We start from the raw sequence: 22,382 nt of genomic DNA on the forward strand, positions 1-22,382 counted from the left end.
AGTTACCAATAACGCTATAAGGATCAATGTTGTAATTCGATGTAGAATGATTTTACAAAACAATTTTGTTAGTATTCATATAATCTAAGAAATACTAGATTTAAGCTATTTACAACTATATGTATCACCTATTAGTCTATGATTAAAATTAATAATAAACATGCATATATATAACGGTTATTGATAACTAGAGAAATTGACAGCTGAAAACATGAAGTGGGGAAAAGGAGTCTGTATGGTCTGATACAGGAGGAGGTCCATGGGGAGGTGACACCATGAGTTACTGCATCACCAGCCCTAGTGACGCCACTGTACCCCACCCCCTGAATTTACAGAGTCCCATGTATGGGGAGAGCGTCTCTGAGGCGTCCAGCCTTCTACAAGGTGCTGGCTTTGGGGATGGAGAGATATACATGAAGTTGAAGAGCTGCAGGCGTAGACTCCACTCAGAAGGGGCGGCATCGCAACAGGGAGGCAGAATGGAGCCTGGGAATGCCGCACGGTCCCTCCTGATGCGACATCCACTGTAAAGGCACCGCTTGCAACTTTCTAATTATACCGCTGGTGGCAAGAATGAGGTCCCGTTGTCTGCAAGTGACTTTCCCAGGAACAAGCCCCTCTCAAAGCGGCAGGCTCCCTGCTTGGCCTCCTCCTAGGCCAGAGAAACTCTGATAAGAAGCAAAAGCAGATAATCCCATTCGTGTGTGTGTGTGTGTGTGTATGCACGCACGTGTATGTGTGCAGGTTGAGCCCAGACAGAGCCCAAGCCCTTCCCTCCATCCCAGAGCAAGGATGGAGATAGCCATTTGCTGTAAGAGCTGCTGGTTTAGGGTCGCTTCCTCTCCCCTCCCCGGCATGCAGGCATACCTGGACTTTCATGCAGACTTCCAACAAAGCAGAGGAACCCCCCTTCCCTCACTCCAGCCCCTGACTGTCCCCTGTCCTGGCCTGCGGGAATTAAACTCCAGAAAAAGGGAGGAGGGCTACACACGGCTTTGCAATGAGGCCTCCTCTACAAAGGGAATAGATGCTGTTTGGGGAGCATACTGCCCCCTTCCTTGGCTGCTGGAATTCTGGGGATTGGGTATGAGCAGGGTGGACTCCACCAAGGTTTCAGGTATTTGTGTTGTCATGAGCTACTAGCCTCTGTGAACAGAAACGCAACCTTTCTGCTGCTCTTTTTGTGGTGGAGGAGAGGTTCCCAGCAAATCTGGCTCTCTGGCCCCCTCTGTGAGCGAGCCGTATAATGGCACCCTCAGGCCTGCTGCTCTGAGCTGCTGGGAAGGGCCTGGGCTCTGGGGTGGAGGCTCTGTAGAGCTCACAGCCGGTAGGTGAGGTCAGGCCTGGGCATCCCACAGCAGGTGGGAGTGGCATGGCCACCAAGGGGAAGGGGGCCAGTGACATCTAGGCCACCTATTCCCGTGGCCCTTCCATTTTCCATCCATCCAGCCAGAGGGGCTGGGACAGGGCTCATCTTGCCAGGAGGAAAGTTGCAAAATGTGATTTGAATCAGGCGATGATGGAAGGACTGTAGGGAAGGCAGACTAGCTTCCCAGACACTTCCAGAAAATGCCCAGTTCTTTTTCCAAGGTAGGTGAAATGAGAAGGTAGAAGTAATGAAATGCTGGCAGTGGCTACGTCCACTTCACTGTAGCAATCAGAAAGGGTACCCTCTGGGTGGAAGGACCCTGTAGGCAGAGCCTGTGAGGGAGAGCCCTGGATGTGAAGGAGGAGACAGAGGAAGCAGCAGCTAGGGGCCCAGCTCAGCAGAACTACCAGGAAGAGAGAGGAGAAAAAAGGACTCATGGCAAAGGTCTCACTGGTTCTTTGCTTGTCCATCGAGAACACCCAGGAGGCAGGGCCAAACGATCCCTTAGGCTCAGGAGACCCATTGCCAGAGAACACAGTGCTTTTAGTGGCACAAGCAACTAAGCGCTCTACTACTAGCCAGAAGGTTGGTGGTTCAAGTCTACCCAGAGGCACCTTGGAAGTCAGGCCTGGTGATCTGTTTCTGAAAGATCACAGCCATGAAAACCCTATGGAGCACAGGTCTACTCTGCATACCACGAGATGGAATCAACTCAACCGCAACTGACCATGACAACTGGGAAATGTTTCCATTTCTTTTAAAATCCAAAGCGATAAATGTTTAGGTTGTAGAAAATATTTTACCATGTAATATTAATATATTTACCTTTATACCAAACCAGTCATAAAATACTGCTTTTAACATGTATGCTTTGATGCAGGAAGGGGGCCCACAAAATCTAAGGTGCCTAGCGCCCACGAAAGTATAATCCAGCTCTGCAAGCTGGCGCTGGGGTCCCATGCTTGAGGGTGCAGGCCCTGCTGTCCTGGGAGCCACAGGGAGGAAACCTAACCTTGGATCTATTCTCCTCGTGTCCCCTCCACCAACTTCCCTCTCATCTACCCTTTACAAGCGGGGTTCAAAAGAAAAACACAAGGAACAAAGGTTGCCTGCGCCTTGGCACCAATCGCACTTTCTCAGCCCTCTGTAAGTCCGAGGCCGCCCTTTTGTCTTGCTCTCCCGCCGCCCTGAGCGTTTCCAGACTTTTGAAAGCCTGACCTGGGAAAGGGAAACTGGAATCAACCAAGTGACCAAGGCCCTCTCCCCAAACACATCCCCCACCTCTGTCGCTCAATGCTGGGCGAAGGGGTTGGGAGTCCCAGCTACTGGAGGGAGAGGTTGGGAATCAGATGAGGCCTTGGGGAGAGCGGTGCTCCGCGAAGGCTGGAAGGGAAGACTGGCGTGAGAGCCGAGGGCTCTGCGCGAATCTCTGCTCTTTCGAGGTTGGCACTGCTGCCCTCGGGCGCGTCCCTGAGGCGCTGGGCACCCGCGGCCGCGCAGCCAGATAGCGTTTCTGCGGGGCTCGCTCCCGCGTCTAGCTCGCGGCCGCCGCCGCCGCCCCCCCCCCCACACCCCCTCCCGGGGCGCAGGCTGCTCTCCAGTCGCGGCCACGGGGTAGCGCTCGGCCCCCCTCTCCGCGTCTCCGCCTCCGCCGCGCTCGTCCCCGGCTCACGCTGCCCCCGCAGCTCCCGCTCGGCACAGGCAGGAGCGGCTCTCTGGACGCCGAACCCGGGAAGCTTAGGGCGGCGGGCTCGGCGAGCGGCGGCGGTGGCCGAGTGAGCGGCGCGGCCGAGCCGCTGGGCGGGCATAGCGGCCGCTGCTCCTCCGGCCCGGGTGGGCGGCTAGCGCTGGGCGTCCGCGGAGGCGCCGCGCCCCGGAGCCGGGACTGCCTGCTGGGCTCTCCGCGCGGCTCGCCAAGAGCTCCCGCCAGGGCGCGAGGGAGGGCACGGCTGCCCGGCTCCATCCTCCGGCCAACAGGAGGCTCCGCGCCGAGGCTCCGCGGCCGCCGGGGGCGCCGAGCCCAGCCACCATCCCCGCCGCCCCGCGGCTGGCGCGGACATGGGAACTCGGGGCCGCGCGCGGGGCCGCGGGACCCGCAAAGTTTGCTAGCCCGCTGGGCGCCGAGCCGAAGGCTCTCCGACCCCTGTGGCCGCCGGGGGACGGACAGACTCCAGATTCCGCGCGAGGGCGGCGGAGCCGAGAGGGGTGGCTCGGCCTCGCCAGATGCCGCCTGCAAAGTTAGAGAGAAGAAAACTTCGGCTCCGGGAAGAAACGGACCGCTATGCTCACTGCGCCCCCCGAAGCCGGAGCCCCTGAGAGACCCCCAGCATTCGCGTCTGCAGTTGCGCTCAGCGCGGGCCGGGCCCCGGGGACCGGACGCCTGGAACAGCGGTGACTGCGTCCGCCAGAGAAGCCAACCAAGGGGCGGAGGGGGCGGGGGGCGGCAACGTGGCCGCGGAGGAAGTTTCCTGAAGTTTTCGGTGTATTCCAGTGTTCGGCCGGCGACCCGGCTGGAGCGCAGAGGCCCTCCTGCTGTGAGAAGTCGATGTTGGGGTGCTGAGGGCGGGAGGCGACCCGAGTCCGCGAGGGCGGCTTTGCCTCTTTATCCTTGGTCGCCCCTCGTCTTCTGGGCGTGCCGCTGGCTCGGATTTGGACAAGAAGAGGAGGAGGAAGGGTTGGGGTAGCCAGCACTGCCCCTCTCGGACTTACAGCGCTAGGGACCCAGAGCCGCGTAGACGGTCTCCCGGGGACGAAGCCGTGGTGTGCCGGACCCCACCAGGATTATAAAACAGGGGAAAGGGACCCCAGAGGCCTCTCCCCCGAGCTGACCACCATGTGGAGGCTGCTGATCTGGGCTCTGCTGACCCTGCAACGGATCCGCGCGGCCGGAGCCCAAGGTAGGAGGGCCACCCCCACGTGGGGCTGGGGAGGAGGCTTTGAGAGTGGACGGGAGAGAGACAGCAAGAATCCGCTGGCCTCGCAATGGCCTCGGGACACTGTGCTTAGCCCAGGCAGAGCCCTCTCTAGGGAGTTTCAGGACCCCACCCCCCGGAGTTTTGGGGGCACCCTTTTGGATGTGGGACAGTCTCCCTGAGACTTGTGGTTTTCGAGTGGGGGAGGTGGGGATGAGTGCTGGGAGGCGTCACCGGGGTAGGCTGAGAAGAGGCTAAGATGAGAGGGGGTGCTGCCCCCCGGACCGCTGTTGGTGCCCTCGGGCCGGCGCGGTGGGGGCGCGCCATTCTGCGCCCCCGCTCCACCGCGCACCCCCAGACCGAGCTCCTGGCTCCGGCTACCGCGCCACTCGGTGCCCGCGGGGAAGGGCAGGGACAAGCCGGGGCAGGCGCTCGCCGACCCGGGGCGGGGGAATGGGGCGGGTGGGAGCTCCAGGCGGGCGCCGGGTGCCTGCTAGGTCGCCTGGGCAGGGCAGTTGACCGGTTTGGCCGCGTACTGGAGCCCGCGCCTGGCCGGATGGCCGGTCGTGAAGGCTGGAGGTGCTCGGCGGCGCGGACCCGGGAGCGGCGCAGCCCATGATCACGGTCGAAGGAGGAGTGCACAGGGAGGGGCTGAGGCCCTTGCCCCCCAGCCCCCTAGACACACGCTGCGTCCCGCCCCTGCCTCCAGCCTCCACTGGCGGCTCAGCTGTGTCTGCAGCCGCCACTCTGACCTGTAGCTGCCTGGACAGCCTCGCAGGGGAGAAAAAGGACTGATGGGTTTAGGGTGGGGGGTACCGGGATGGACGAGGAGGCGTGATCTGCGCTGCCCCGAGAGCGCGGAATCCCAGAAGTCCCCTCCCAGCCACCCCCACCCCCACCCCCACCTCCACCCCCCGGCAGGTCCCAGAGGGCGAGGGCGGCTGCACCGGCGCTTCCTTGCCTTTGGGGTTTGCAAATCCAGACTGTGGCGCGAGCGGTGTCCAGCGGCGCCTGCTGGGGGCGGAGGGAGACGAAGTCTGGGTTCCAGCTTCGGGGCTCGCGGGGCTTGGCCTTGCAGCTTCCAGGTTCTGGGAGGTGGCCAGGACCCACTGGGGGCGCTGGACTGCGGGGGCTGCAACCCCGAAACGGCCCCACCCCTCCTCTGGGGTCGCCAAGCCACGGGAAGGAAGTGGGGAAGGAAGGGACCCCAGCGAGCCCAGCGTCAGGCAGTCCAGAGAGCCAAGATCAAAGAGATGAAAATAATCATCTTCTCACTCACAGGGTTGAGGGAAGGGTTTTACGAGGCAATTTATGGAAAAGCGCCTGGAAATTTTGTAACGGGTCCTATAAATGTAAGGTAATAAAAACTATTATTATTTTTATGGTCATCATAAAATCTTTGAGCAGGAAGCGATCTCTGAGGTCGTCTAGTCCTAGTAGCCATTTTAGAGATAGGAACACCGAGGCTTAGTGCCCTTAACTGACTTTCCCGAGGCCGTTTGTGATCTGGGGGCAGAATCATGACTGGGTCCAAGTGACCCATATCCTCGCCTGGGTCACATTGTCTTTCCTAGTGGGTGGCCCAGAACCCAGAGTGTTCTTCAGGCCCACCCCCCCAGATCAAGACGGATCAAGAGGTGCTGTTTGTCCCTACATATTGTCACCCACTGATTCCACCAGAGCCTCAAGTCCTTCCACGTTCAGATCTTAAGCAGTTTCACCCAGTGGCTGGATATTTCCATCCCCACCCCTACCTGGTTACGATCATTTAGTCACTCAGCAAACATCATATCATGCCTGTGCAGGCTCTGGATAATGGAGTGGCACAGGCCTGGGGCTGCCGTGATATCAACACTGGGGTCTAAGCCGCTCTCCCGGGAACCTGGAGCCTCTGCACAGCTGGAGTCAGCTTCCCTGGCCCCTGACACCAGCTGGATAGGTTGTAGTCTGGCCCAGGTTCTACCCCCTCATTTGCTCTGAGATGCCTGCTGGGTTACCAGGAGACAGAGAGGACTCTGTGGGGTGTCAGCCTCTGTCTGGACCCTTCTAATTTAATTACTGCAGAGACTGGGCAATGGCATGATTTCCCTGGGCAGGTGGCTCACTGTTGTTGCCCATCTGGGACCCTCATGAAGTCCCCAGGTCACCTGTAGGTCCTTCCTTTAGGGTCATCAAGTCTTATCCATGTTCCACCTGTACACCTGGCCGATCTACCTGAGGCTAGTATTCTGTCCATATGTTCTGCTGAAGTGAAAGCCAGGCTGCCTCCTGTCCCCAAGCAAGCTTCTCCCCATGCCAGAAGCAGGGAAGGTCTCTGGTTGATTCACTCCTCTCTGGCTTGTCTTATTTCCTGCCTTTTGGAGTGTCGGCTGCCCAGGTCCCCTGCTGCTCCGTTTGTGTTCTCTGGCTCCTAGAGTGTTTTCATCAGGCACTCTCCTTCCATTTGTCTCTGGGGCGGCAAACCTCCTTGCAGAGGACTGTGGGAATTCAGAGTCTCAGCCCAGGCTAGCAGGCAATGCTGGATTTGGGTGGGGCAGGGGGGTCTAGGCATGGGGGTCCTTTCTTACCTGCTTCTGACAGGCAGAGTTTCTTCTTGGTGTCTGAGGTCATGCAGTTAACCCTTTGGGGGTGGATGAAGTGGGTCTGCCTCTGCTAGTGTTTGTCACTTCGGAGTCCTCTGTTCCCATTCTTTAGCTGTGGCACAGAAGGGCCAGCAGCTGTTCCTCTCTTAAGGCAAATCTCACATTGGCCCACGCTGGATTTTATTTGGACACTTAGCCTAGTTTTTTTCAGGTGTTGGCCCTGGGCAACTTCGCAGAAAGCCAGCATTTGAGCATTTACCTCACAACCTGATGTCATACAATTCACATTCATTTCCAAAACCAAGCGATGTCGTTAGAAGGAGAATTGGCCTTGGCAGCAGACAGAAAAGGCTCTTGTGACCTGGCCTTGCTACTTTGCTACCGAGTAGTCTGCCTTCAGCAAATCTCTTCACCACTAGGACCCTCGGTTCCCTCATCTGTACTTTGGGAAGAGTAGCTCCTGCCTTGTAGGGTTGATATGAGGATTCCAGGTCATCTGTGCAGAGGTCACCCCCCAGAGTGCCTGGCACATAAACCAGTACCAGTTGCTGTTCAGTTGATGCTGATTCATGGTGACCCATGTGTCTCAGAGTAGACCTGTGCTGCATAGGGTTTTCAATGGCTGATGTTTTGGAAGTACCTTGCCAGGCCTTTCTTCCGAGGTGCCTCTGGGTGGACTCACGCCTCCAGCCTTTTTGTTAGCAACATTAACCATTTTCACCACTAACGGATTCTGCTTAACAAATGAGAATCCTTGTTATCGTTATTGATTTAATTAACACTGTAAACCAAGGAGCCTTGGAGAGTGATCCCCTGACACGCCTCAGAAAAGCCTTGAATTCCTTTTTCTCACTCCTGACATGGCTACATCACCGTGTCTCCGATAACGAGGCGTCCATCCCCCTCCCGGGAAGCCTGATAGCAAAGCAGATTGTCAGGCTCCTCTCCCAGAGACCGATCGGAAACTGAGTCTGCAAGTCTGCATCGTCACAAGTGCCGCTCGGGACTTTTCATGTGCTTTGAGCTTCATGATGGCTGGTGGGCATCCTGGCAAGGAAGCCAAGAGGCTAGGGCAGTAGCAGCCCAGCCAGCTGGTCCAGAAAGTTCCTTCGAGAGAACTGTGCCTGGGGGCGGAACAAAAGGGAGTCTGAGCTGAAGTGCGAAGGAGGAATCGGGGAAAACCCTGGAAGAGGATCATTGGAAAGCCCAGCTCTGGAGGATGCTCTGGAAGGGCCCCGAAGGGAGAAAGTTTAGTGCTGGGCATAATCACAATAAAAGCCAAACAGCACTCGAGGGAACTGGATGAAAGTTTAATTACATGGTGTGGCTAAGCTGTAATTATTAATTACTGACAGCAAAAAATAACTTATTGATCAGGGCTTCTTGCTAATTACCACGAGGCTGTCAGTGCTTGCCTGGGGATCAGCTCTCGTGTGTTGAGAGCCCCCCCAGGAGTGGGACCGGAGGTGGCCCTGCTCCCCACATTCCCTTCTCCCAGGGTTGGAGGGGTGGCCCTCTTTCCTCCACTCCTCTCTCCCTCTGCCATGCACCCCTTGGCTTCAGCTTGGGAGCCTGGAATTTTCCGGCCATAGTTAAATGAGCGACAGTTTGCTGCTTCTGTTGGCTACAGAAGAATCCCCCTTGCCTGGGATGAACAGAGTCAAGGACCCCCCACCACTACACACACCCGGAGGCAGAATCTTGCTGGCAGCCCCCACACCTGCCTCAGATTCCCTCTCTTCCATGCGTTGGTTCGGCAAATATTTATCGACCGCCTCTCCGCTGTGTCCTCTACTGAAAGGCCGGAGTAGGGGCCAGGAACCTATTCCATCAGGGAAGGGAGGCTGGGAAAGAGGCCAAATGCTTACAGCAGCCCTCTGTTTAAACAGTGCCCCGAACAGCCGACTTTAAAATGATGTGTTAAACTGCACATTGGTATGCATTTGACTTTGTACCACAGCATGCGGCGGGGCTGTAAGCTAAAGGTCAAGGGAGAATGGACTGGCTCTGTCCTGAGGGCTAGGGCCTGAAAGAAACATGGAAAGTCATCTAGTGGTGTCCTCTGCCCACAAACCCAGGACAAGTGGCCATCTGGTCTCTGCTCGCATACCTCTGGTGACAGAGGACTCACTACCTCACAAGACAAGGCAGTTGTTAGATGGTTATGCCTTATGTTGATAAAGAAATTGGCCTCTTTGGGGCTGGTTAGCCTAGGATTTGGCTGTAGTGGAAGGGTTTCACTAGTTGGATGGACTCCCCACCCCCGCCTCACCCCTCCTGGCCCTTTGAGGGGTCAGGAGACTGGGGATTGAGGGTGAGTGTTACTGGGCTGCCTGTGGGGTTTCCAGCCGCCGCTCCCCTGGAGCATGTTGCCACAGACTGCCCTGGAGCTGCCTAACTTGGTGGGAATTAGTCATCGTAATTTGGGGCCTTAGGATGCCAGTAGCAACAAACCGGCCAGCGGCAACTGTCGGCAGCGGCCCCACAGCCTCTAATGGAAAGGAAAACAAGCCCTATTGCTGAGGCATCCTGGTAGCCTGTCCCGGATTCCCACCCTCTGCTGTCCACAGGCTGGGCAGAAGGCAGGGCCAGGGAAGGCAGGGCAGGCGGCTCAGGTCCTGGGGGAAGGGAGGGGCTGGAGAGTTTGTCCATCAGCCCCCTGCCCCACGTGTCCTGACCGGAAAGCCCTTGGCTGAGCTGGACTAGCTTTGGGAGGCCCTTTTTCAGATACTGGAGGTGCCAGCATGGTGAAGTGGCTCCCAGCCTGGGTTCCGACATCACCAAATTCTGCCTCCACCACTGAGTGACACTGACCCGAGCTTCAGTTCTCTCATCTGTGAAATAAGGAAATAGACTTAAAATAGCAATATCTATCTTTTAGATGATTAAATAAAGTGATCTGAATCACTTTAAAAATGCTCTTCATAAATGTTAAACGCTTACAATGTGTGGGCCGCAAGGCCTACGAGAACCTACATGATCCACACTCCCTCCCCTACCCACACGCAAGCCTCCTCTGACCTCACGCTATCCCCTTCCCCCTCACTCACTCTGGTCCAGCTGCACTAGCTGACCACTAGCTCACCGGAACTCTTGCCTGGGACCTGCAGCCACGCCCACACCTCCCAGATGTCCGCAAGGCCCACTCCTGTTTCCTCCGGGACTTTCCTCTAGTGCCCCTTATCCATGCCTAAGCACCCTATGGAAACCCTGGTGGCGTAGTGGCTAAGCGTTATGGCTGGTAACCAATAAGTCGGCAGTTCAAATCCACCAGCTGCTCCTTGGAAACTCTATGGGGCACTTCTGCTCTGTCCTGTAGGGTCGCTATGAGTCAGAATCAACTCAGCGGCAATGGGTTTGGCAACGGGGTAAGCACCCTGTAACGTGCCACTTACGAAGGTTACCCACCCCTCACCTTGCTTTGCTTTCTCCGTGACACTCAGCTCCGTTGGACATATATTTACTTGTTTGTTTGTTATTGGTCTCTCTCTCGTGAGAGTCTGATTGTATTCACTGCTGTGTTTCCAGTCACCAGGGCAGTCTGGTACATGGATGGAGCCCAACACATATTTGGTGAATGAATGAATGAACAAATGAGCAAACACTTATCTCTGTGGTGTACCACCTGCCTACTTCTCCAGCATCCTCTCTGGCCACTCACCCACTCGCACAGGCAGATTCTATGCTGAGAGACACCTTTAGCCCCCTTTTCATGTAACTTACACTCCTGACATGGAGCCCCCATTGCACTGAGCAGCCAAGTGCCCCCAGAAGGGGAGCTGTGCCCCCCAGGGTCCAGCCTATGCTGGCACAGAATGGAATGGTGCTTGGCACTGAGGTAGAAGCCCTGCTCAGACAGCCCCCTCTGCCTTTCCCAGCTCCTCCTGATTCGAGCCCAACAGGTGCAATGGCCTCTAGCAGACCTGGGCTTTGGTCCTGATGGCACCTGCCAGCTGGACCCCATCTCTGGGACATGGAGGAGGAGCAAGGAGGCTTGAGGGTGACGCCTATCCACGCATGGATGCATTGTTTGAAATACATAAGGTCCTTGATCAATGCTGCGGGGGAAGAGAGGAGGATCTTGCATCAACAATTAAATGTTTGAGTCCATATCACTTCCCCTTGCAGCCCATTGGCCAGAACAGATCACATGGTCCTGCCCAATGGCAAGAGAGCTGGGAAATATGGGAAAAAGAGAACCAGATTTCCCCACGCACTAGTTATGTCTCCACACGCACTGGTAATAATGTCTAGGGTCCATTCTAACCATAGATGACATGTGGTCTTTAAAGTCTGTTTCAGACAAGGAATTACTTCACACAAGGCAAGGCCCGTTCCTAAAATCGTTCAGCCCCTGAGTTTCCAACGCCCCTAGGGAAAAACAAAAAACAGTTGCCCTCTGGTGGAGCCCGTGTCCTGGTGACCCCATGTGTGTCAGAGTAGGGCTATACTCCATAGGGTTTTCAACAGCTGATTTAAAGGTAGATCGCTAGGGCTTTCTTCCAACGTGCCTCCAGGGAGACTGGAACCACGGACCTTTGGCTTAGTAGCCAAGTGCTTAACTGTTTGCAGCACTCAGGATAGCCAGCTTGTGCTATTATTTCCCTGTTTTCTTTCTTTTCTTCTTTTTCTTAAGTTGTCGAAAACTTGTACATAGGGTGGTCAGTGCCTTGGGATCGGGCCGACCTGGGTTCAAGTTCTGCCTCTGGCTCTTATTATCTGTGTCACTTTGGGTTAAGCTGCTTAATATTCTCAACCTCCATTTCCTTGGCTGTAAAACAAGGGTAAGAGCCTTGGGAGGAGTAAACGAATGATACAAGTAAAGCACTCAGTATGGAGCCTCACATATCATAAACACTTAATAAACTAACTTAGCTCTGTTCGTACTTCTGCGTCTGCACCTCCAAGGGGCCTTAAGATGAGGCTTGGGATGCAGTCAGTTTTCTGATGTTCTTCCCCAGTATCTTTATCCTATACCTCACCCGCATCACCTTCTTGCCCCACTTGTTTTGCCTTTTCCCCAGATTAGAACCTTTTGGCTTTTCTCCTCATATGGTGGATAAACGGAGGGGATTGAACGCACATTTGGTGCACAGTCCTATCTGTCCCAGACTGCTAGGTACGTTACAACCGTGACTTGCTTCAGTCCTCCCTGAGACCAACATGTGGGTAAACTTGAGACTCAGTGAGATTAACTGCCCAAGGCCCCATAGCTAGGAGGTTACAAAAAAAAAAAAAGAAACCTGTTGTCATTGAGTCAATTCCGACTCATAGCAACCCTATAGGACAGGGTACTACTGCCACATAGGGTCTCCAAGGAATGGCTGGTGGATTTGAACTACCAGCCTTTAGATTAGCAGCCAGGTTCTTAAACACTGTGCCACCAAGGGTCCAGCAGACAGGAAGTCAAGGCATCAGAGCTTCAAACTGATAATTCATTCAGGATTGAACCTCTGCTAAGAATTTGCATTTCTAACAAGTTCCAGGTATGTTATACCTAAGAATCACCTGGGGATCTTGTTAAAATGGAGATTCAGTATATCTGGGATGGAAATGCAGATTTTCAGCAAGCAACTCGTTAGAAATACAAATTCTCAGCAGGACTTCAAACGAGAAGGACCCTGATTTGAACTCAGGGCTCTGTGATCCCAATGCCTGTCCTCTTTTAACTGCCCTAGGCTGCCCTTTGCCTCCATGGTGTCCTTCATTCGTGTCCTCTCTAAGACAGACAACCTTTGCTCGTGAGATGCCCAAACAGTTACGCTGTCAGAAGACCAGGGCTGGTCTGGGAAAGTACTAAACCAAAAAAAAAAAAAAAATTCTTGTTGAGTTGATTCTGACTCGTAATGACCCCACAGGACAGACTAGAGCTTCTAGAGTTTGGAAATAGCCCATGGAACTTCTCCTCCTCCTCCCAATCCCTCTAGCTCTTGCCTTTACCCCAGTTGTGTCTCCTTGGGCCCTGGGTTGGAGGAATATGAGAGAGGAGGAGGGAAACCCCTCCCTCCCTCTTCCTCTCTCCTCTGTTCCCTCCCTGGGGCTGGGATGTCCCAGAGCTGTTTGGGAAGTCTTCTTAAGGTCACTTGATTCATAATTGGCCTGACAGGGACTGAGCCACTGGTGGGTGGCAGAGAAGGGGAGGAAAGGCAATTAAAGTTTGATACCACAGAGGAAGCTATTAGCGACCCAAAGGGGTGATGAAATTTTGATGATGTGATAATCCTAAGGGAAGGAAGCATTATTAGCCGTAATGCAGCCATTCAGGGAACTCAGTTTCTGGGGGTAGATGCAGGGGACTCTCAAGGTCCTACTAGAGCCAGGACTCCGGAAACATCCCCCTGGGTGCCTTGGCAAAGGTGCAAATGGGTGAGGCAGTTGGGCTGCTCAGAATCTGAGCAATGGTCAGAAATAAGCTTGGCACCTGGATACTTGGGTTGTCTCCACTTAATGTGAGTTAAACCCCAATCAGTACAGAGTCCCCATTCTCTACTTTGAACTATGAAAATCAATGCGGAATGTGCCACCTGAGGGCCCAAGTGGGACAGTACAGGCTCTAAGGAGCATGAAACATGGAAGACTCCATGAGTTTAAATCCTCCCTCTATCATTTACCTCTTGGATGACTTTGAACGAGTTACACAGCCTACCTGGGCCTCAGTTTCCTCATCTGTAAAATGGGAATAGTGATAGTAAGTTATGAGTAGTGCTTAACTCGTTGGGTTGTGGTGGGGTTTAATGAGATATGCTAAGCTCTTAGGATGATGCTCAGCGTATAGTAAACTCTGAATAAATGTTGGTCATTGTCATCATTATGATCCTCATTTTGGTGCTGGGGAAGAAAGGTTAGGTTTCGGCCTGCAATTTGATAGGTGCCCTGGCCCCAAATGCCTCTGTTCCCTTTGTCTTTCACAGACCTGCCACTGTCATCTAAACTTCTGCAGTGCGGGATTTGTGTTTTTAGTTAAGGCGTTCACTGTCTCTAGCTTAAAATACACATGTGCTACAGGGAAGTCACATTAAATTGTTGTCAGCTATATAGGCCTTTAAGGTTAATATTTTTACTGGACCGTTTCATAAAACCTTACATTTCTGTAGGTAGCTTTCACAGACATCTCATTTGCTCGTCACTTCCACCCTGTAAAGGAGGTAGGCCACAAAGTGTTAATGTTATTATTTTAGAGTCAATGTTGAGAAAGATTAAGTAACTTGCTAAGGTCACTCGACTTGTAAGAAAGAGACAGGGAATGCAGGTTAGCTCCTTCCCTGGCTAGTGCTTTTTGGTCTGGTCAAGATAGCCACATTCAGGAACTGCTCGCCATGCTGCTTTGGGCCAACAGGTCCAAGGGATCTGGGAGCTGTCCCATTTGACCACAGGCTTCTCCCCGTCTTGGGTGGGAGCAGAGGTAGGATGGGGCTGCAGCCTGGAGAGGCCTCTCCTCTCTGTAAGGGAACTTGGAGCCTCTCTTGCCCCACAGGGTCTTAGTCATAGGTTGGAGCCTTCTCTTGCCGCACAGGGTCTTAGCCATAGGACCTGGGTGCGAGACTTTCGCATCACCCTCTGCTCACGGACCTCTGGAGGCTTTTCCACTACTGTGGTATCAAGACCAGACTCCCCACAATCTGGTCCTGTGTGCCGCTGCAATCTCACCAACCCTCGCCAACCGCGCTCAGATGACCTTCACTGCCCCAGGAACCCATTAGTGCCTTTTCTTCCCCAGGAACCCATTAGCACCCTACCTCCTCATCTGCACCCCTTGCTCTCCTCTCCACTGTCCCAGATCCCATCTACCCCCAAGGTCCACCATGGAGCCTGCCCTGACCACCAGCTGGAGCTCATCCTCCCAAATGTTTTCCAGTCTCCTAGATTGGCAATGGTCTAGATGTCTCATTTGGCACTTTGGCCTTGTTGATTCTGAATTATCTTTTCATGTGTGTGTGACTGATTTCTTTAATTATAAACTCCTTGAGTTTAGACAATTACCCTTCATCAGCAAGGACTGAGATAGTAGATATAAATTATGATTGTCCCCAATTAATGAACTTAACCCTTTAAAGAAGGGGCTGTAAGGAACTTGCTAAGGGTGCTGTAGGGGTTAACAGTGAAGCCAGAGAGGAAGTAACAGGCTTGCGAAGCTGTACCAGCCTGAGGGGTCTTAGCTGAGATTCCCACTGGTCACTTTGGGCCATACCTTTGAGCCTGTGTGGGACTCTGTGTCCTCATGGGGAAAAGGTGGGGGCATAACTACAGCGTTTTCAGACTCTTCCACGATGGACTCTAATGACCAAGGAGGGCAGACACGTGTCCTGTGGATTTGGCCCGGCTGCCAGAAGTGCCCACTGTCCACTTGATCTTTTTCTTTTTTGTATTTTTTTCTTTAAATATATGAAATTTTGCATTCTAGTCCATGATACAGCTGAATTCTATTTTAACACACAAAGGATGTTTTAAATCCAACTGATGCTATCCGCCCCAAGGCTTCACAGCCCTCTGGGGTATCTGTCAAAAATCCAGTTTTGAAAATCATGAATGAGGTGGTCTCTTGGGTCATATCATCTGTAGATTCTAAGATGCTTTATACAAACGCACACACACATGGGTTATACATATATTTATTTATTGAGATAAAATTTATATAACATAAAATAGCCATTTTAAAGTGTACAAAAATTTATATAGTGTAAAATTGCTATTTTAATGTGTACAATTTAATGGCATTTAGTTCATTCATGAGGTGCTTTGGTGGCATAATAGTTAAGTGCTCAGCTGCTAATTGAGAGGTTGGCGGTTTGAATCTACCCAACGGCTCTGCGGGAGAAAGACTTGGCAATCTGCTTCTGTAAAGATTATAGCCTAGAAAACCCAATGGGGCAGTTCTTCTCTACTGCTATGACACATGGGTTCGCTGTGAGTCAAAACTCGACGAAACAGCACCCAACAACTTCCTTCACAATGTTGTATGGCCATCACTGCCGTCAGGTTCCAAAACGTACTCATCACTCCAAGAGGAAACCCCATATCCATTAGGCAGTCACCTCTATTCCCTGTCCCCTCAGTCCCTGGCAACCATTATTTGCTTTCCCTTTCTATGGATTTGCCTATTGTGGACATTTCATATAAATGGAATCACAGAATATGTGGTCCTTTGTGTCTGGCTGCTTTCACTGAGCATAATGTTTTCAAAGTTCATTCATGTTGTAGCATGTATCAGAACTTCAGTCCTTTTCATGGCCAAGTAACATTCCATTGTATGGGCAGACCACGTTTTGTTTGTGCATTCATCAGCCGAAGGGCTTTTGGGTTGTTTCCACCTTTTGGCTATTGTGAATAGTGCTGCTATGAATGTTTGTGTACAAATTTTTGAGCACATGTCTTTTGAGTATATACCTAGGAGTGGAATTGCTGGGTGCCTTAGTCATCTAGTGCTGCTATAACAGAAATACCACAAGTGGATGGCTTTAACAAACAGAAATTTGTTTTCTCACAGTCTAGTAGGCTAGAGTCCAAATTTAGGGCATTAGCTCCAGTGGAAGGCTTTCTCTCTCTGTTGGCTCTGGAGGAAGATCCTTCTTATCAATCTTCCCCTGGACTAGGAGCTTCTCCACAAAGGAACCCCGGGTCCAAAGGACACACTCTGCTCCCAGCACTGCTTTCTTGGTGATACGAGGTCTCCAACTCTCTGCTTGCTTCTCTTTCCTTTTATCTCTTGTAAGATAAAAGGTGGTGCAGGCCACACTCCAGGGAAAGTTCCTTTACCTTGGATCAGGGTTGTGACCTTAGTAAGGGCGTTACAATCCCACCCTAATCCTCTTTAACATAAAATTACAATCACAGAATGGAGGACAACCCCACAGTACTGGGAATCATGGCCTAACGAAATTGACACATATTTTGGGGGAACACATTTCAAAATGTAAAAGTGGCATGGGGGTAGTATCTGACCTCCTCTAACTTCCAAGGGGGAAGGAGAATCAAGAAAAACAGCCCAGGACTGATTCTTATGAGGTAGTGGTCAGACATGCCTCCTCTCTGCCGTCTTTACCAGTTCTGACACCAACCGTCCCTCCCATAGCAATCTCTATTTCTCTGCTTGGCTCAGTGATTCGTTGCAGTGGCCACACAGAACTCACAGACAATACTCACAATTATGGGGTTTCTTAGGAAAGTCACAGGTTACAATTCAGATTCAGAAATGCTCAGGATACAGTTCTTCCACCAGGACAGCCTCTTCCCAGGTGTGCTTGAAGGTACACCTTTCCCTGGCCCTCAGCCTCTACACACAGGCACTCAGCTTTCTCTGTCTGTGGGCCGGGAAGCCCACCGCACTGTCTTCTGCTGCCAGGTCTCTCCTATCACCACTTCTCACCGTCTTCAGGGTTACAGCTCTCTTTCTCTCTCTCAGCCTCCTGCTTCCAGGAGCTTCTCAGCATAGGAATCCCAGGTCCAAAGGATGTGGATGCTCCTAGCTGTACTTCCTTGGTGGTGGTGGGGTCTTTTCTTTCCTGCTTCTGGGGCAGCTCATTTCAAGCCCAGTAGGATGGCAAAACTGACCAATCCCTTTGGTGGGCCACAACTACCCTATCACCTGGGTGGGAGTTAAAAGGCCATGGCGAGAAAGGCCACACAAAAGCAATCCATTACACCACAGCAGCCATAACCACCCACCATGACTGGTCTATGGCTGTGCCTTCAGGGGTGGTGGGTGTGAGGAGAAGGCTGATGGTCCCTGCCTAGCTGACCCCTCTGCTTGGCTAGTTGGTGCTTTTTGTGTTCTCCCTCAGCTTCAGCCAGTCTGCTGTCGCATCTCCATACAATGAGAGGGCCTGTCTCTAAGCCTCTCCCCAGACGTCTCTCTCTCTCACCTTTTAATTTGGACTGGGCAAGCCAGTCAACACCACCATTGGAGGCATGGTTAAAGAAGAGTTGAGAGCAGGGGACTGAGTGAGGACCTGGAGACTCTCCCATCAAGAGGCTTTGGGATAACTGTGTCCACTGCACAGGGGCCTTTTTCATTTATACACGTGTAGGTGGACCCCTGGTGATGCAGTAGTTAAGAGCTCAGCTGCTACCAAAAGGTTGGCAGTTTGACTTCACCAACGGCTCTTTGGAAACCCTATGAGGCAGTTCTACTCTGTCTTAGAGGGTCTCTAAAAAAAAAGAACAGAAATTTATTTTCTCACAGTTCAGGAGACCAGAAGTCCAAATTTAGGGTGTGACTCTAGGGAAATGCCTTTCCTTGTTGGTAGCTCCAGGAATTTCTTGGCATGTCATGGTGTTCCTCAGAGCTTCTTGATATTCCTTCGCATTCCTTGGCATTTTTTGGTGTCTGTCTTCCCGTTGTGTCTTTGTGCCTATTTTTCTTTGTGTGTGTGTGTGTGTTTTAATAATAACTCGGAAATGATTAGATTTAGGACCCAACCTATTTGGGTTGGCCTCATTAACATAACAAAAGAAAAACCCTATTTCTAAACAGAATCAAGTCCACCAGTAGAGTGGCCAGGGCTTCAGTACATATTTTGGGGGGTCACAATTCCATTCATAACAACTTCCCCCTGGCAAAGCAGGGGCTGACTGTAGCTTTGGGTTCCCACAGCAGCTCCTTGCCTTACTCACTCACTAAAAGTTCTTAATTGGTTTCAACCACCCCCTTTCAATTCCTTTGGCGGTTCTTGTGCTTCAGGAACCAGCCCACACAGCATCCACTCAGCTCCCACCGGGCAGCCAACCATCCTGCTCACTGCAATTGGTCTCTTGCTGACCTGGCAGAAGGACCCCAAGCCTGGAAGGAGAGAGTGCTGTGCTTATGCCTTAACACCCGGCCAACCTTGAAATCTCCCCACGGGGGGCACATTCATGGGCTCTGCCCCGTGACCATTGACCTCCCATTTGGAGTCCCGTCTCCTGCCCTGTGAAGTATCCGTAGGTGGGTGGGGGGTATGGGAGGATGGGGTGGTAGTGGGTGGGAAGGTAGGAGGGTGGGTTAGGCAGCTATCCCAGGGCTGGAGCTGTGAGGAGAGCCAAGGGAAGTTCCTCATTAGCTCTGCTCTGAGCTCATTATCAGCCTGCACATCACTGGGTAAAAAATGGCTGTCGTCAGGACAACAATAAATACTCCGCTGTCAGTGTTGACATGATTGCACTAATGAAGAGAAGTCAGCCACGGCAGACGGAGATGCCCCTGGCTGGGGCTGAGGGTGTGCAGAGCTGTGTCCACGGCCCCTTCCCCATGCCCGGGAAGACAAAGGCCGGTCCTGGTGTCACAGAGAGAAGAGAGAGAGGTGTTGGCATTTAACCGCTTTCTCCTGTGGCCTTGGTGGATGAAGAACCAAGAAGGTGCCGGAAGCCATCAGGAAAAAAGGAACATTCACCAGCCCTGGGGGAGAGGGAGGCTGTGAGGAGGCTCCTCAGCCTTAGCCCGAGCCTCGGCTGGGGCAAGCGGGACCTATGAGTGGACAGTGGTGCTTTTGACAGTTCTGCCTCCCTCGCAGAGCCTGCGCTTGAGAGCAGCCCGCAGGAAGGCGTGGGGAGGAACACAAAGTCCACTGTCTGCACCCCCGTGCCTGCCACCTCGCCTGGAATATTAGAACTTATTGTGTGTCCAGGAACTTGGAATGTCCAGCCCTGGGGGGAGGAGTATAGGATCCAACTTCTCAGCTTTGCTGCGGAAGTGCTCAAGGCGCCCGGATTCTTTAAGGCCAGGCTAAGAGTTCGTGAGAGCACCCACCCTCTCCCTGGACCCTCTCTCTTTCTCTCCTTTTAATCTGGACTGGGCAAGCCAATCAACACCACCATTGGAGTTTCTAAAACAAAGACACCTCCTAGGTGCTGACAGACGGGGAGAAGGGGTAGGCTTGTCACAGAGCTGGTAGGGGCGTGTCTGGGGGTTTGGAGGATGGCAGGATGAGCCGTGCTCCTCCATCTGGGGCCTTGGAGCCATGTTCTTGGAGCCCAGGTGTGGTTTACCTCATGATGGAGGTGAGCAGGTGGTCTTGAATGTGCTTCAGAACCACCTGGAGGCCTTGTTAGAACACAGATTCCCAGGCCCACTCCCAGAGCTTCTGATTCAGTAGGTCCGGGGTGGGGCCTGAGAATTTGCATTTTAACAAGTTCCCAGGTGGACCTTGGGAAGGACTGGCCTAGAAGTTTGAGGAGAAGGTGCTTCTCCTTATCCCAGGAGGGGTGCCACGGTGGTGGCTGTGCTGAGCCACCTCTGCTCCCGGGCCTCCCTGCCCGCTTCTGCTGCACAGGGCTGAGGTGAACTGGAGCGGGAGAGCCCAGGACATTAACGCACTGCCCTGGACGTGGGAGTTGAGCGACCACCGCTCATTCCTTTCCTCACCACCACAAACTCTTCCTTCTAATGTCCTGCCTTAAAAAAGCAAAACAAAACCAACCCAGAGGCCTCCTCCCTGTAAGAGAAAGAAGGGCCTGGAGTGAAGCAGCTTTTGCTTGATGCTGTCAATGTAACCCAAATATGTTGATGGGTATCAAAACCCATACACCTCTATTGGCCCAGAAAGCATTTCACAAGCACCTACTATGTGCCAAGCACAGGGCTGAGGATCCAGCAAGGGCTAAGGCAGGCTCCTGATCTCAAATTGCTCAAGATCAAGTGAGGACATCAGGCCTATCACTGATAATACAGGACCATGTGGGAGGTGCTAAGTGCAGATGGGAGCCAGGTAATCCGGGAGTTCTCAGAGGTGACCTGAGGATGCTGCCCCAGAGAAGGCTTCATGGAAGAGGTGACCTTGAAGCTGAGGTTGTGCAGGATGGGGAGGAGCACCATCCTCCTTAGAAAACACCGGGGCCTTGGTTTTCATCCATACTATTACAAACAGCAGTTATGGAGGGCAGATGTACACACCACTTGGCCACGGTTAGTGCCTTCCTCAGACATGGCCCCTTTGGTATCAACCATCTCATAAAACCATGGACACTTCAGGAGGAGAGCAGCGAACAAAAGCTTGGTGAACCTGCTGGCTGTGAACACGTGTGATGAGCAAATGCAATTGGGGTTGGGGATCTTCTTCCCCACCTCCCCCTTTTAACCATTTTTAAGTGTACAGTTCAGTGACATTAATTACATCACCACATTGTACATCCATCTCCACCATCTATTACGAGTTTTTTATCAGCCCAAACAGAAACTCAATACCCCTTCTGCAATGCTATCACTTCTTAAGAAGCTCCTTGGATAGAAGGCCTTGGTTTCTTTGCAATCTGAAGAGAAATTATAGATTTCTCATCTTTCTGCTTCTCCTTAAACTTAAGGCCCAGTAGGATGTATGCTTGCCGCCCTTGTGGTACAGAGGTGAGAGTAAGGCACTGCGGCCAGACACCAGGTTGGACCCCATCTACATTAGCAAGTCATGTGTTATGGATTGAATTGTGTGCCCCCAAAATGTGTATTGAAGTCCTGACCCCTGTACCTATGGATGTGACCCTGTTTGGAAATTGAGTTTTCTTTGGTTATGTTAATGAGGCCATACTGGAGCAGGGTGGGTCCTAAACCTAATCACTTCTGGTATCTTATTAAAACAGCAGAATAGGCACACAGGGGGAAGACAGATGCCATGTGAGGGCCTGTCTACAAGCAAAGGAACACCAAGGACATAGGCAGTCACCAGAACTTAGAAGAGAGGCCCACAGAAGGAATCAACACAGCCAAGACCCGGATTCGGACTTCTAGCCTCCAGAACTGTCAGAAAATAAATGCCAACTTGTGACATTTGTGTTAGGGCATCTTAGGTAACTAAGACAAAGCCCTATTTCACCCGTTATGTATGTTAGGAAACTGAGACAAGGGAATCTTGAGCAACTTGCCCAAAGCCACATAGCTAGTAAGTGGTGGGTTCAGGAGTGGGCCCAGGCCTCTATTCTCAGCCACTAGCCCACACTGGGAAGCTGAGATCCCATCCAGGAGGCATTCTCGTCCCTCTTGGTTCCCCTCTAAACTCCTGATGAGGCACAATAGTGTGGCCATATTTCCATGGACTAGCCCAGAAGTTGGCCTAGCTCTGCCACTTATAGGCTAAGTGACCTTGTCCACATTATATAGCTACCTGAGCCTCAGTTTCCTCATCTGTTAAAGGTGGATTTATAGCAAACAAAACCCCCTCACACTCACAGGGTTGTTGAGAGGATCATCTGATACAGTATTTGAGAAAGGCCCCAACACAGTGCCCAGCATGTGAGAATCACTGTGTGAGTCAAAGGGTTTCCTGCAGGGGCCTTGTCCCCACCTACTGCCCACCAATGCTCCTGACCCATCTGCTCGGGACACAGGCAGCCTGGATCAGCCCTCAGGGGCCACCTTCCCTGGGGACCCCAGGCTCCTGCTCCTCTCCAGCACCTCTGGAATATCCATGCCTGTTTCCACATGTAACAGGAAGCTCAAGACCACCCCAGGACTCAACTCCCATGGAAGGTAACATGGCGGAAAGGTGTAGTCTGATACATGGAGTCATCGCCATCATCATCACTATCATCACCATCACCGTCATCACCATCATCATCACG

General features: G+C 52.6%; 1 protein-coding gene across 2 annotated transcripts in view; it reads left to right on the forward strand.

Annotated features, from left to right (window-relative positions):
• Positions 1–3,473: 3,473 nt before the first annotated feature.
• SDK2 (sidekick cell adhesion molecule 2) overlaps positions 3,474–22,382 on the forward strand; it is a 309,774-nt gene continuing 290,865 nt past the window's right edge. For both annotated transcript variants that reach the window (XM_064270812.1, XM_064270813.1), the window contains exon 1: positions 3,474–4,266. In XM_064270812.1, coding sequence (XP_064126882.1) covers positions 4,203–4,266 — 64 coding nt within the window. In that variant the 5' untranslated portion in view covers positions 3,474–4,202. The remainder of the gene's footprint in view (positions 4,267–22,382) is intronic.

This window comes from Loxodonta africana, chromosome 18, assembly GCF_030014295.1.
Source record: "Loxodonta africana isolate mLoxAfr1 chromosome 18, mLoxAfr1.hap2, whole genome shotgun sequence".
Lineage (NCBI taxonomy): Eukaryota > Metazoa > Chordata > Mammalia > Proboscidea > Elephantidae > Loxodonta > Loxodonta africana.